Source organism: Diadema antillarum, unplaced genomic scaffold, assembly GCF_040938485.1.
Source record: "Diadema antillarum isolate AM-2024a unplaced genomic scaffold, OU_Dant_1.0 scf00000001, whole genome shotgun sequence".
NCBI classification, from domain to species: domain Eukaryota; kingdom Metazoa; phylum Echinodermata; class Echinoidea; order Diadematoida; family Diadematidae; genus Diadema; species Diadema antillarum.
In genome coordinates, this window is record NW_027270890.1 from 4,258,276 (window position 1) to 4,270,824 (window position 12,549).

At 36.6% G+C, this 12,549-nt stretch overlaps 1 protein-coding gene across 1 annotated transcript; it reads right to left on the reverse strand.

The window, feature by feature from the left end:
• Nucleotides 1-2,258: 2,258 nt before the first annotated feature.
• LOC139728322 (uncharacterized) lies at nt 2,259-12,511 on the reverse strand. Its single transcript, XM_071639303.1, has 4 exons — nt 12,281-12,511; nt 4,489-4,672; nt 3,546-3,602; nt 2,259-2,469 (listed from the first exon to the last, which is right to left on the reverse strand). Exons 1-4 carry the CDS (start codon nt 12,353-12,355, stop codon nt 2,456-2,458), a joined length of 330 nt encoding a protein of 109 aa, XP_071495404.1. The 5' UTR covers nt 12,356-12,511; the 3' UTR covers nt 2,259-2,455.
• Nucleotides 12,512-12,549: the final 38 nt, after the last annotated feature.

Here is a 12,549-nt window from a genome sequence, read left to right on the forward strand (position 1 = left end):
ATCATTTCTGGTCGTGCTATTTTTCCTTTTTTTTTGGCTAGAAAATTGTTTAATGAATCTTGAGGAATTCTAATGCAAAAATTAGCAATCCTTCAGCCTTTTAAATGGAGTTACAGGCGGAAATATGATCTCATGCACGTTGAAATTTGTATAAATTATGTATTTCACTGAAATTAGAATACGATATTCTTTTTATTTTTCTACTACTGCATAACCGTATGATCTTGTAGTTGCTATCCGGCTCTATGTTCAGGAAAAAAAAAATTGTAGCGATCGCGTCATTAGCGGCCGAGATCTGATTCTGAAGGGGTACAAAACTTGGTCTTAAAATTGCCCAGAGAGAAAGTCCACCATAGAAATTTAATATGAAATTGTGTCAATGTTTTAATGGCAATGGCACACTCCCCAAGCATACAGAGCCATGGCAGGCCGTAAAACTTCATAGGCCAAACAAAGAAACCCCAATAATTACGTGGATTGAGTGAATGCAGCAATTAATCATTACTAGAACACGTCAGGACAGTGAAGTTTGAGGAAAATCGGAAAGTCGAAATCGATTCAAAAGTTATGAGTTTTTCGAAGTTTCGACATTGCAATTTACACCTCTGAGCCCTTTATTACATAGAGCGCCCTCTATAGAAAATACTGCTACAACTGGTCCAGGAGTCTGGACGCAAAAACCACAGAACTGATAGACTTCTGTGGCAAAAACACTGACCCCAAAGAAATCATTTTACTTTCGTGCTTGCGTCTCTTAATACAAAAGCAACAAAAATAAGCATAATGGCTTGATGCAGTCCGAGCTTCAAAATATGTTTATTGAACTTGGTCCAACCTCCCTCTGTGAGGTGCCCTCGAGTTATGTAAATGACTAATAATGGTATCCTGCTATGGAAAAATTGATAATATCGTTTATTTCATTCATTTTCACGTGCTAATTTCCATGTATAACAAGTTATAATTTGCCATTGGTGTAACTTAATATCTGCACTGTGTTGGGGTAGTTTTTTGTTTTTTTTTATCAGCTTACTAGAAAATATTGTATCCTTTTATAAAATGTCTCTGTAATTCCAAAAGCTTAACATTGTGTGTGTGTGGACATGTGCGTGTGTGTGTTTTAGGAGGGAGGGGTGGGGCATTGTTTATCCTCCAGCAAAACTTTTCATTTATTATGGCAGTATTTCTGTGTGCAATACTGTGAATGTATTTGCATGGTTGAAACCAATGTCACTATTTGGTGACATATTGTGATGAAAATTTTCCCTTTGTGTGTGTCTGACTTTACAGATGTTAAGGTAAAATGATTTTATACAAAACAGTGACTCCTAACCAAAATGAAATTAATTTTCAACAAAAATGTTTGGAGCAAAATGATTTGGCAAAGGCTATTTCTCTGCTTATTGAACTACATCTGTGCAAAAATGAAACTAATCTGTTATGCATGGGTAAGTACACATTAAAGAAAAAAAGTCACACATCATTCAGGGGTGCCTGTGAAATAATTTGTATCTGGTGTATGTCATTGTTTTATCACCCATCTTTTGACCCCCCCCCCCCCCCCCATACACCTATCCTGACTCTTTTCATGAGTTCTGTTATTTCAGTCAGGCAAACACAATTCTAGTGGTTATGTTCAACCCTCCTATAAATATACACACATGCAGCTTATTTAAAAAAAAATAAAAATCAGATTTTGTTTCTCTCCATAGTAGTTTTGCAGATATGAAATGTATGTACATTACCGAATTGTTAATCAAGTGTTGTAGTGTGGTTGTTGTCAATCCAAAGGAACAACCATATTAGTGTTGTAGTGTGGTTCATGACTTCAATCTGAAAGCAAAAAGTGCACTAAGTTAATACAACCTAACTCATCATTCACATACCACACTCTACCGAAATACCACATGATTAGATACACACACACACACGTACGCACACACACACACACACACACACACATACATGCACTGATACACCTCTACATATGAACTAAACACATCTCTGTTACTTTTATACTATACTATGGACTCCAATCCTACCATGAAGTGGCTTCAAAACATTCGCATAAAATTATACATCATTTTAATGAGAAATATTGTATCCCCCTGGAGTGGTATTCATTTCTATTGCTTTCCAATTTTTGATACCCAGTATGTGTTCCAATCCACTCATTCACTTATTCTCTCATTCACAACATCTAATTCATAAAAGCACAATTGAAGGCTGTTCGGACAAAAGCTCACAAATAAATGCTGATCTTGATTGCCAAAAAAATCAAACACCGTCCATTTCAACACGGCTCTTTATTAGCGAGTCAAGAAAAGTTTCAAGAATGTAACTGAAGACTTGAAATAGCGACTAAGGTGTGTTCCCATTGAATGTTGAGTGGGACGAACAGATCCTGGTGAGAAACTGACAGCCTTTGGTTTTCTCAGCAGCAGGAACAGCATCAGAACTAGTCAAACAGACCTAGAGAGAAGAGAGAACAAGAAAACAGATATCCATGATCAATTACTTCAATTTCACAGTGTCAAGATCAGAGATGGAATCCCTTGAAGTTAACTAGTAATACAAGTTACGGGTACTGGAAGCATGATATACAATGTTGATTCCTGGCTAATCTATTCTATTCAATGCTTTTGCAAGGCAGCTATTGTAGTATTTTGTATCTCAACTGGACTATTTCAGCGGTTTCCAAGCTAGTCAGAGTAACTTACTGTACCTAAATTCCTGCTTCCCTGAAAATTAAAAATATTACGTTTCTGATTTGTCTGTACCTCCCCGTCAGTGCAGCAAAACATTATAAAATGGTCACACATGTCCACAAGATTTGTAGTATGATCTTTGTAGTATAACTGAAATCCATCTTTAAGAAAACCCGATGCTGGTTGGTCTTTGACTTTGTACAGGAGTACTTGTTAAAATGAGGACCTAAAAACCATGACAATTACCTTAATAATTTTTCTGGCTTCTCACATCATCAGGGCACAAAAACAAATCGCAAAGAATTTGGGCCTGTAAAATCCCAATGTTTTAAGACGGTTTTGTTATATCCAACCTCTTAATACTGACATTCCACTGTAACACTGTTTCTCATTAAGGCATTTGGTTTGTATGCTGCTACAAATTCGCTTGTTCATATCATTGGTGTATCAAATCTATGCTCCATAGTAATAGGATTTGTCAGTACAAGGCTCATTTCTTATCACGCTTCTATGGCCACTTTACATTTAAATGTCCCCCCCCCCCCATCTGATTTTTATTTGTTGTTACTATTTCTTTCTTTTTTTGGGGGGGGGGGGGGAGATGGCCATATGGAGTAGTGTTATTACATCATTTCGAACATACAAATTCAATTAAGTGTGGCTGATTTACATCATCAATCATGAAGGGTGATTTTTTCCAACAAAGTTTTAACTATGTTGTTATGGTCAACCAAAGTAATATGCCTCTTCCCTCCTTATGCCATAGGTGAGATTCAGTATGTTAGATATAGAGCTCACACCATGGAGTACTTAGAATGGTGTTCTATAAGAAAAACTCACCGAATCCCATGTCATCATCCGACTCCTCTGACTCCTCCTTCACTTCCTCCTTCTTCTCTGTAACGGGAACAAAACAGAAAGAAACAAACGGTAATGACTCAATAACACATTTTGATTCACTTCAATTCACTTCATAAGACAAACGACACCCAAGCTGTATGCTAACAGGTGTTACAGGGGAAAGCTCATGAGTGAATGAAATGCATGGGAAGACTTGCCTATGCTGCTCTCTAATTCGCCTAGTTGAACCATCAAATGATCTCCCCTACATTCACAATGGGGCGATATAATATAATGCAGAAATGCTTATCTCTCACAGTGAGAACATTCTTTCTGTAATCTATTGACTTGTGCTGTTTACTTCCTCACCATTTTTCTTTTGATGCTTGCAAAATTTTTGCAGTCTTGGCCCACAATGGATTATAGTGAATTTGTCTTAATGTCCCATCTTCACACACTCTAAACAATAGCTAGATTATGACTAAGTGGAATGAATGACGAAAAGGGGCAGTTTAACAGGTACTCCGGGTAACTGTAAATGACATACATTACAAAGTGTTTCATTTTTGCTCTTCCAAATAAATTTCACAAGTTGACCGATATTCACAAAAGGTAACAGGGATATTATATACTCCTATAACACAATACAATGTATACTGTATCCAAACTGGGGAATCACATGTTCTTTGCTTTTTGAAAAGGAATAGCACTTCCTTCTTAGTCCATAGCTGAGATTTTCAACACAAACCTACCTCATGAAATCATCTTACAAAGTCTCAAATCGCAAAATGCTTTGTTTGTAAAATAAAATGGCACAATATTTTTTTGTTTTAATCTGTTGCTGTGACCAAGTTTCTAAAACCCAGGACCGTTTCCTTGCTGGTAAGTCCTGGCCTTACTCTCTCCGGTAAGCCCAGGACTCTCTCTCTAGACCCTGACTTACCCTCAGCTGGTGCATCTGCTGCTCCTCCAGCCGCTGGGGCTGCTGCAGCCGCTCCACCGCCTGCTCCAACGTTGGAGATGAGGGAGCCGATGTCAGTGCTGCCAAGAGCCTTGGCGAAGAGTCCAGGCCAGTAGGGCTCCACAGACACATTGGCTGCCTTCATCAGGGTCTGCAGCTTGTCAGCCTAAGGGGAAGACAACGGCCATAAACTCACCTCAGATAAATGACAAAGCAAAGGTCTTTCATAACTTCCAAACATCATATTCTGCATACTCCTATATCAAAATTTTACCAATATGACAATTCACCTTTCTTGCCGATGCAGCTGAACTGTACCCTCCCGAGGAGTAGACGACCGAATTTGGCAAGTCCATTTATATTGTATTTCTCTCAACCAAATTTAGTTATATTATATGTAACTAGCAGCACCCGTGGAAATCCACGGGTCTGAGGGGTTTTATTTTTTTTTCTCATAATACGATTTTGCACATTTTTATTGAAGAAATAAAAAGAAAAGTCTTCTCATTCTTTCGTTAATTGTGCTGTCTTCTAAATGACCACCCTTCCCAGAAATTTTGTAATACATTTTTGTAGTATATGCCAGGCGATCCGGTCCATTGGTAGGGATCATTCCCGCCACTACTTGCTTTTATTATAGAACTTGAGTTTCGTGGGGTTATTTGCACCCGTTGAAGTCCAACAGTTGTCTTGTTGCCCCTCACCCCTCCCCCCACCCTCACGCACACACACATTTCCACCTCCGCAGGGCAAAAAACAAAAACATTCAGGGAAAAATTACCAAAAACGCAAATGAGATTCCTCGAAAGTTCTGCCCACAGGTTGTTCCCGTCGAAACGGGAAGATATTAACACTATGAATTTGATTACCCCCTGCTCTTGCATCCACGCGGGCACCCGCGGGAATCCACGGCTGGTCTCAAGGCCTCGGTTTGTTTTGTGTTTTTTTTTTCATGTTTCTTTTCCCCACGTTATGAGAGAAAAATAAGATATTTTCGTCTTCATAATTTTGCTCCCTCCTTTTTGTTTTTAATCACCAAAACTTGGCTTGATATATCATATTAATATAGAACTACATCTGCTTCAGATTGTACATTATCATAATTAATATTAGGCCTACAATTATTGCTCCTATTATTGTTATTATTATATCATTATTATCATTATCCTTATCATTATTATTATTATTATTATTATTATTATTATTATTATTATCATCATCATTGTTATTATTTGGGGAGGGGGAGATCATAGTCAACAGGTTTAATAGGCACCCGTGGGAGTAGGTTCTCACGACCTCGTATTTTTTTTCTTTAATATTTGTCCCATGTTATGGAAGAAAGAAGAATATATGGCCATTTTTACAATCAGTGGTGTAAAACACGGTTTTGGCACTAATTGGTGTATAACTTTCTTATACACTGACAGATATGCATTATTTTTTCTCATAAACTTACCACCCACAGTGTCTACCTTGGGTACCTTAATGAACTTTCCTCTCTTTTTCTTTCATATGTGGCATGCATTTACATGCTTGAAATCCAACACTTTTGGTGTATGCACTCTGACATGGTTTTTTTGTCAGACCTAGCATATTAAATTGTTCATTCCTTTTCATTATTTTTGTTGTTGTGGTGATAGACAGGTATCCAACATTAAGAACTATTATGTTTACCAGGTTCTGCTTTGTCTTCTTTAAAGACTGAAATTGTCCAAACTTTATGTTTCGGAGGTGACATTTTCCGTTAACAATTAACCCCTCTTTTGAGTTAGCTCTTGCTCACAATTGTAAAATTCAACTTTGCTAATTTCCATCAAAACAGAATAGTAATCAATCTGACTTAACTTCGATCCAAAGATTATTTGATTCAAATAGCTTATCATTTTTTGGTGAGTGTTTATAAATTTATGCAACTTTTCCGTTAACTTTTCTGTCACCTCCGAGACAACAGATTTATGCATTTGATTTTTTTATTCTTGACATCAGTTATACATTACATTTGCAAAAATGTAACATATCCCCTCACATTATCTCTGAAGGAAGGTAGTAGAAATATAGCCTGTTGTTTTCATTTCGGAGCAATTTACAATTTTCCGTTAACACTTGTCACCTCCGAAACAATCGTCACCTCCGAAACAACAAGCGTATTATATTTGATAATTTCTCGAAGACAAAGCAATTTTGTTTGATTCTGTCCAATTGACAGGAATCTCTTTTGGATGAAAATAGTAATATGGCAACAGGAAGTGAGAATTTTCTAGAGATTAATAAAAGATCTAATAAAAACTAAGAATTACTGTTTCGGAGGTGACAAAACACTGTTAACAAGAGTTTTTGCTCATTTCTATTGAAGAGAAACCATATCATGTACACCAATGGTTTCATTTATTTTAGTAACATAAGTCTCAAAGTGGAGAAATCAACTAACACACTCTTACTCTTATTTTTATTACTATACTGTACATGTTAGGGCAAATTTACATTTTTTCACTTTTTTAACAAAGAGAATGCACAAAATACACCCATCTGTTGTACATATAATATTGTAATCAAGATCAATTCTCCTGCTTTAGTTAAGTAAACATATAAATGCTTTCATCTTAGAAGCTTGATTTCCAATTTAAGCAATTTAGTTGTGAAGATTTACCAATCACAGCTTTCCATGTAGGTTGCTTTTTCTTGTGTTTCGGAGGTGACATTGTTTGTTAACACCATATTGTTATGTGATAGTGAAAGGCAAGACTTCAGTTCCTTTTCACTATCTATTAACATTTTCAAATACATTTAATATCTACAAAATCATCACAATAGAAGTGACTTTTGTATACCTAGCTCACCAGAATTCCCTTGATACCAAAGTGATACATGATGTGGCAGTTCATGCATGCCCTAGTCCACAATCTTAAAAAAATCATAAAATAATCAAACTCCACAAAAAGGCCACATGCCTATAGCTGGTGCACAACTTGTTCTTGAATTCTTAGTTGTTGTTTTTCCATGTACAACGTGGTAATCATAAACAAAATTTGTAATTTTTTTTTTTTAAATATGACAATAATTATTACATTTTCCAAGTTGAACCAACTGTTTATGACATTGTATTTTTTAAGATTATTGAAGTTATCTGACAACTAAAGTGAACAGAGGAACAAGTCCCCAGGACTGGAAAGGGAAAGATCCAAAAACAAGATTTGTAGTTCTATCTCAATATAATTTTGATGACATGTTTACCTTGTTTTGTTCTTATGTTTTATCTTAGAATTTGGCTTTAAGTACTGGAATTTCAAGGAAAAGAAAATGGTTTCTTAAAGGACAAGTCCACCTTCATATACATGTGGATTGAGTGAATGCAACAACATTAGTAGAACACATCATTGAAAGTTTGGGAAATTGGACAATCCATTCAAAAGTTATGGGTTTTTAAAAGTATCTATGCAATCACTGCTGGATGAGACGACTACGACAGTGTGTGATGTCACATGCATACAACGATATAAAGAAAATATAAGTGAATTTCACAAAACTTTACTTTTTGAAAAAAGTGCACATTTCTTCAACCAAGAAAAGTGAAAATATGTTGAATTTTCTTGATACTTTCTCTATATCCTTGTACACATGTGACATCACAAGCTCTAGGAGTCTTCTCATTCAGCTTTGACTGAGCAGAAACTTCAAAAATTCATAACTCTGGAACAGATTACCTTATTTTCCTCAAACTCTCACTGATGTGTTTTACTAATATTGCTGTATTTACTCAACCCTCGTGTCTATTGAGGTGAACTTGTCCTTTTTCCGTCCCTTATAGGGTTATTTGAGACCAGTTTGTGTCCGGGACCTTCTGTGAAGTTGATGGGTAAAATTACTGAACAAAAAAAAATTTTCCCCATAAGTTCACACAAAAGCATTATGCTGCTCTCTTCAGCTGGGAAACACAAACTGTTGTCTTAACCAAACTATGTAAAAACTTGCTAAAGATTTAATAGTATGAATTACAATCTAAAACAAAATATGAGCTGGTATCCTCTATCATGAAAGAGAATAACTAAACAAAATAACAAGTAAGAACTGAAAGAAAGAGCTTATATTTGAAAATTAAAGCCATGAGGAAAGACACAAATGTTCACAATATATTAGTTAACACCTGAGAAGTTGGGCTGTCTCTGTGTTGTGTCACCTCCAAAACAATAAAATGACTTTTTCTTATCTTATACTTTTTACTCTCAAAAGTGACTAATATGGGATTTGCTGGTAATTTTCAAGCAATTCAGAAAGATACATAAAATATATTTTAGTAATGTCAACAGTTTAAATGAATCTGGTATATATAGAAAATTTATCCCAGATGAACCAAACACCTTTCACCAGTATTATAACATTTGTATGGTGGCTATCAAGAATGATGAAGAATTCATGAACATCCTTGAATTAATCTATTTATAATACTATGTGCAAACAAAAATATAATACAAGTCAAATAAGAATTTTTGCTTTTGGCATTCATAACCTATGTCCCCACCAAAAAATTACAATGGTACCCTCCGCAACAATAACTTTAAAGATAGTGAATCAATCTAAAATACAATTTGAGGGATTGAAACTATAACTCATTGCCCACACCTTACAGAAAACCCCATTCAATTTGCTTCAGAGGTCAAAGAGAAATGAGGATTTTTGTAGAGCATGTCAGGAATCCCTTCCCTCCAAGTTCTGTATATTGTGTTTACACATTGATATGCAGTTCCAAGAGCATCCAAGTGCTAAACTTGGAAGAATCAGACTCCTGACATCCTTTATAACAATCCACATTTCTTTGAGACCACTTTCAATAACCAAATTGACTGGGGCTTTCTGCAAAATAGAGCTAAGATGTTATGTAATTTAAGACCCCAAAGTAGATTTTAGCTGATTTAATCATATTGGGTGCTATCAATGCAAAAGTCTACTTGTATTTTTTTTTTTTTTTTTTTGGGGGGGGGGGGGGGACATACTATATGAATACTTGAACACAATGTTAACATTGAATGTCACCTCCGAAACAAAGTTATTCTTCCCTGGTGTTGTGGAATAAAATGTTCTGAGAGCAAAGAAACATTACTAAAATGATCTTACACCCTCATTTCAATTTAAGGTAGAAAATGGAATGCCATGTTTCTTCAGGTTACAATATCTAGCTTATGTCCGTCATATTCTTACTGTAAATGAATATTTCAACACAATGTTAACATTGAATGTCACCTCCGAAACGAAGTGATTCTTTCCTGGTGTTGTGGAATAAAATGTTCTGAGAGCAAAGAAACATTACTAAAATGATCTCACACCCTCATCTCAATTTAAGGTAGAAAATGGAATGCCATGTTTCTTCAGATTACAATATTTAGCTTACAACCTTCGTCCAAATGGAAGGCAAACTACCGGTGCCCATGCTAATTAATGAAGTGTAAAAAAACACTTGTTCTGTGTGGTTTATCTGCTTGAAACAGGAGTTAATTTCTTGTTCTCGAGTTATAATTATTAAAAACATTGATAAAAAGAAGAAGTTTTGGGTTATTGTCACTTATTCTCAAAAAAACTGAGTGTTAATATTAATGTCACCTCCGAAACATTCTATTATGTTAACTGTCACCTCCGAAACATCCATGTGTGAAAAATCCAAGATTTAAAGAAATGATTAGAATTTCATTTGACCTACATAGGAAGGTAGCCCTTCTTAAAGACTTGTTATTGTATAGAGTTTGACCTGGCTTGCCCTCCAATAAATAGTTAAAATCTTAAAAATTGCATGTCAATTGGTATTTTTACCAAAAATTTATAAATCTCATGTATTTTTTTTTTTAATTCACTTTATATTCAACCCCCAAATAGTTTTGATTCACAAACTATATATTGTTGTTAACCATATAAACTTTGCATGGTGAAGTTTGACTACAGAGTTTTGTCATTATGGTGCAATTCATGAAAACAAAATTTTGCTTAAATTTACTTCAGGTGCCAGGGTTTTCCTTAAATTACACCAATAACTCTTCAGCTTTAAGGTCTGAAATGTTATTTTTTCAAAAATTTGAATACTTTCCAACAGGAATCAAACAGAATAATAAAAAAATATTTTGTTTGAAATTTTGACCCTCTGAGTACAAAAGTTACACCACTGATCGTAAAAAAGGCCATATACATCACTGCATTCGTCCTCATTTGCTCCCTCTTTTTTTTTTTTGTCACCAAAACTTGGTTTGATAGACCATAGAACCACACATTCTATTTCCACTTGCAATTTTAAAAATAGGCGGTCGGCAAAGCGAGGTTTTCCTCTACGTCCGCTCATCTTATGAATATGTATGACTACAGCAGCTCTGCAGTAAACGAATGGACACAGCTGCGCGTGTAATCTGATATGTAAGGGTACGTCGGCAAATATATTTAGCCGCGTCCTAAACAGTCTGCGTACAATGACACCGGACTTGAGAGCAAACGGCGAGCAAACTAAATGACGTACCTGAGCTGCATAACAGTATTCTGCAGTTGTGCAAAATACAATTACATAACCAACGTTCGTTGTTTTCATTTGGGGACGCCAATAATGGCGAACTGTACGTAAATGCCCTTGTAGTCCATATCACGCACACACAGATTCGTGTAACCATCGTCAATACATTCAGTACATGTAACAGGCGGAGGCAAAGGTACATCACAGAACTATACACACAGTGTAGAGTGTGTATAGAGTTCTGCGAGGTACATTGTGTGTGTGCGTGCGCGTCCGCCGGAAGATGTCAGAGATTTCGCTGCACCATCATCTTTAGTATCCCCCAGTGTCTCTGCAAGCTAAAAGATGGAAGATCGAGAAAGCAGGAGGCCAGCGCAGGTTCCGTGAATATTGAAACGCTCGGCTCTTTCGTCACGCACAAAAATGCATTATGCATGTAGCTAATTAATTTTTCTTTTTCGTCCTCGACGTCGACACGGAGGCGGAGAGGGGACGAAACCCGCGCCATTCGATGTAGGATACTCTCCTGCGGCCGACGGCACCGGTCGCAACTGCCCGGAGCCGACGGCTCGGGAGGAGATAGAGAAACCAGCAACGCCGAAATAAAACAGGAAATACATAAGGCCGCGACAACAACAACAACTTCGAGTATTATAGTATACTATAGGACTACAAGTGCTCAGATATTTTTTTTTTTCAATTTTAGTGAGGGGTACATAACGAAGCCTTGTAAGCCCACTTGTAATTGTTGGGAGCACATGGCAAATGTTTGTTTGTGACATCAGAACTATAGTATGCGATGGAACAGCAGCTAAGTTCAAGTCAATCGTGAGTTTTAACATGGGAGTCAATGGAAATGGGCGACATCAGCCATACCATGCACTATCCATTCTTTCTCAAACAAAATTGCACTGCTGACAGTCACAGCGTGCAATGGAACTTATTAACTAAATGTCACGTGATGGGCAATCGACCCGCATCGGACAGGGGTCTAACTGTTGGTGTCTACCTAAATTTACATTAATATTTATTGTCGATTTTCCTTTTTAGGTGTTGTATAAAATGAGATAATTATGAGGTAAAACCCCCGCATAATTAATGTGGGGGTGAAATACACTCAAAATAATTAGTGGAATAATTATTATTCCATGATGGCATAAAACCAACTCATCACACCACATGCAGATGTTTATCGAGTGGTATCTGTACTGTAGGTATCTACCATTCATTCCAATACGGCAAATCAGTGAACGACTGTGCATTACATGCCTTCCTTAATACACGAATACCTACCGTGATAGCAACATCATCGTCGTGAAGGATCAGGGCGCTGTAAACGCAGGCTAGTTCAGATGTGTTTTCACCCATTGTTTCTTTTGTTTTTTGACTACTGATTTCCAGTGAATTGAGGCTTGATGGCCTAGAAAAGTGGTACACGTCGCCGGATTTGGCCTTAGCTCGAACAGAGAACGGTGCACCTTATTTCGGTCCGTCTTGCGAAAGAACGAAGAAGGGGACGATTCCAATAATCTTGGGGGTTACACATTCGCAGAGGGAAAATT

Bases quoted from the DNA above. Each gene is read 5' to 3' on its own strand.
- LOC139728322 (XM_071639303.1), bottom strand. From the start codon at position 12,355: ATGGGTGAAAACACATCTGAACTAGCCTGCGTTTACAGCGCCCTGATC. The intron at 4,673-12,280 runs GTAGGTATTCGT...TCTTCCCCTTAG, and splicing joins ACGATGATGTTGCTATCACG to GCTGACAAGCTGCAGACCCT. The intron at 3,603-4,488 runs GTAAGTCAGGGT...TTCCCGTTACAG, and splicing joins AGCAGATGCACCAGCTGAGG to AGAAGAAGGAGGAAGTGAAG.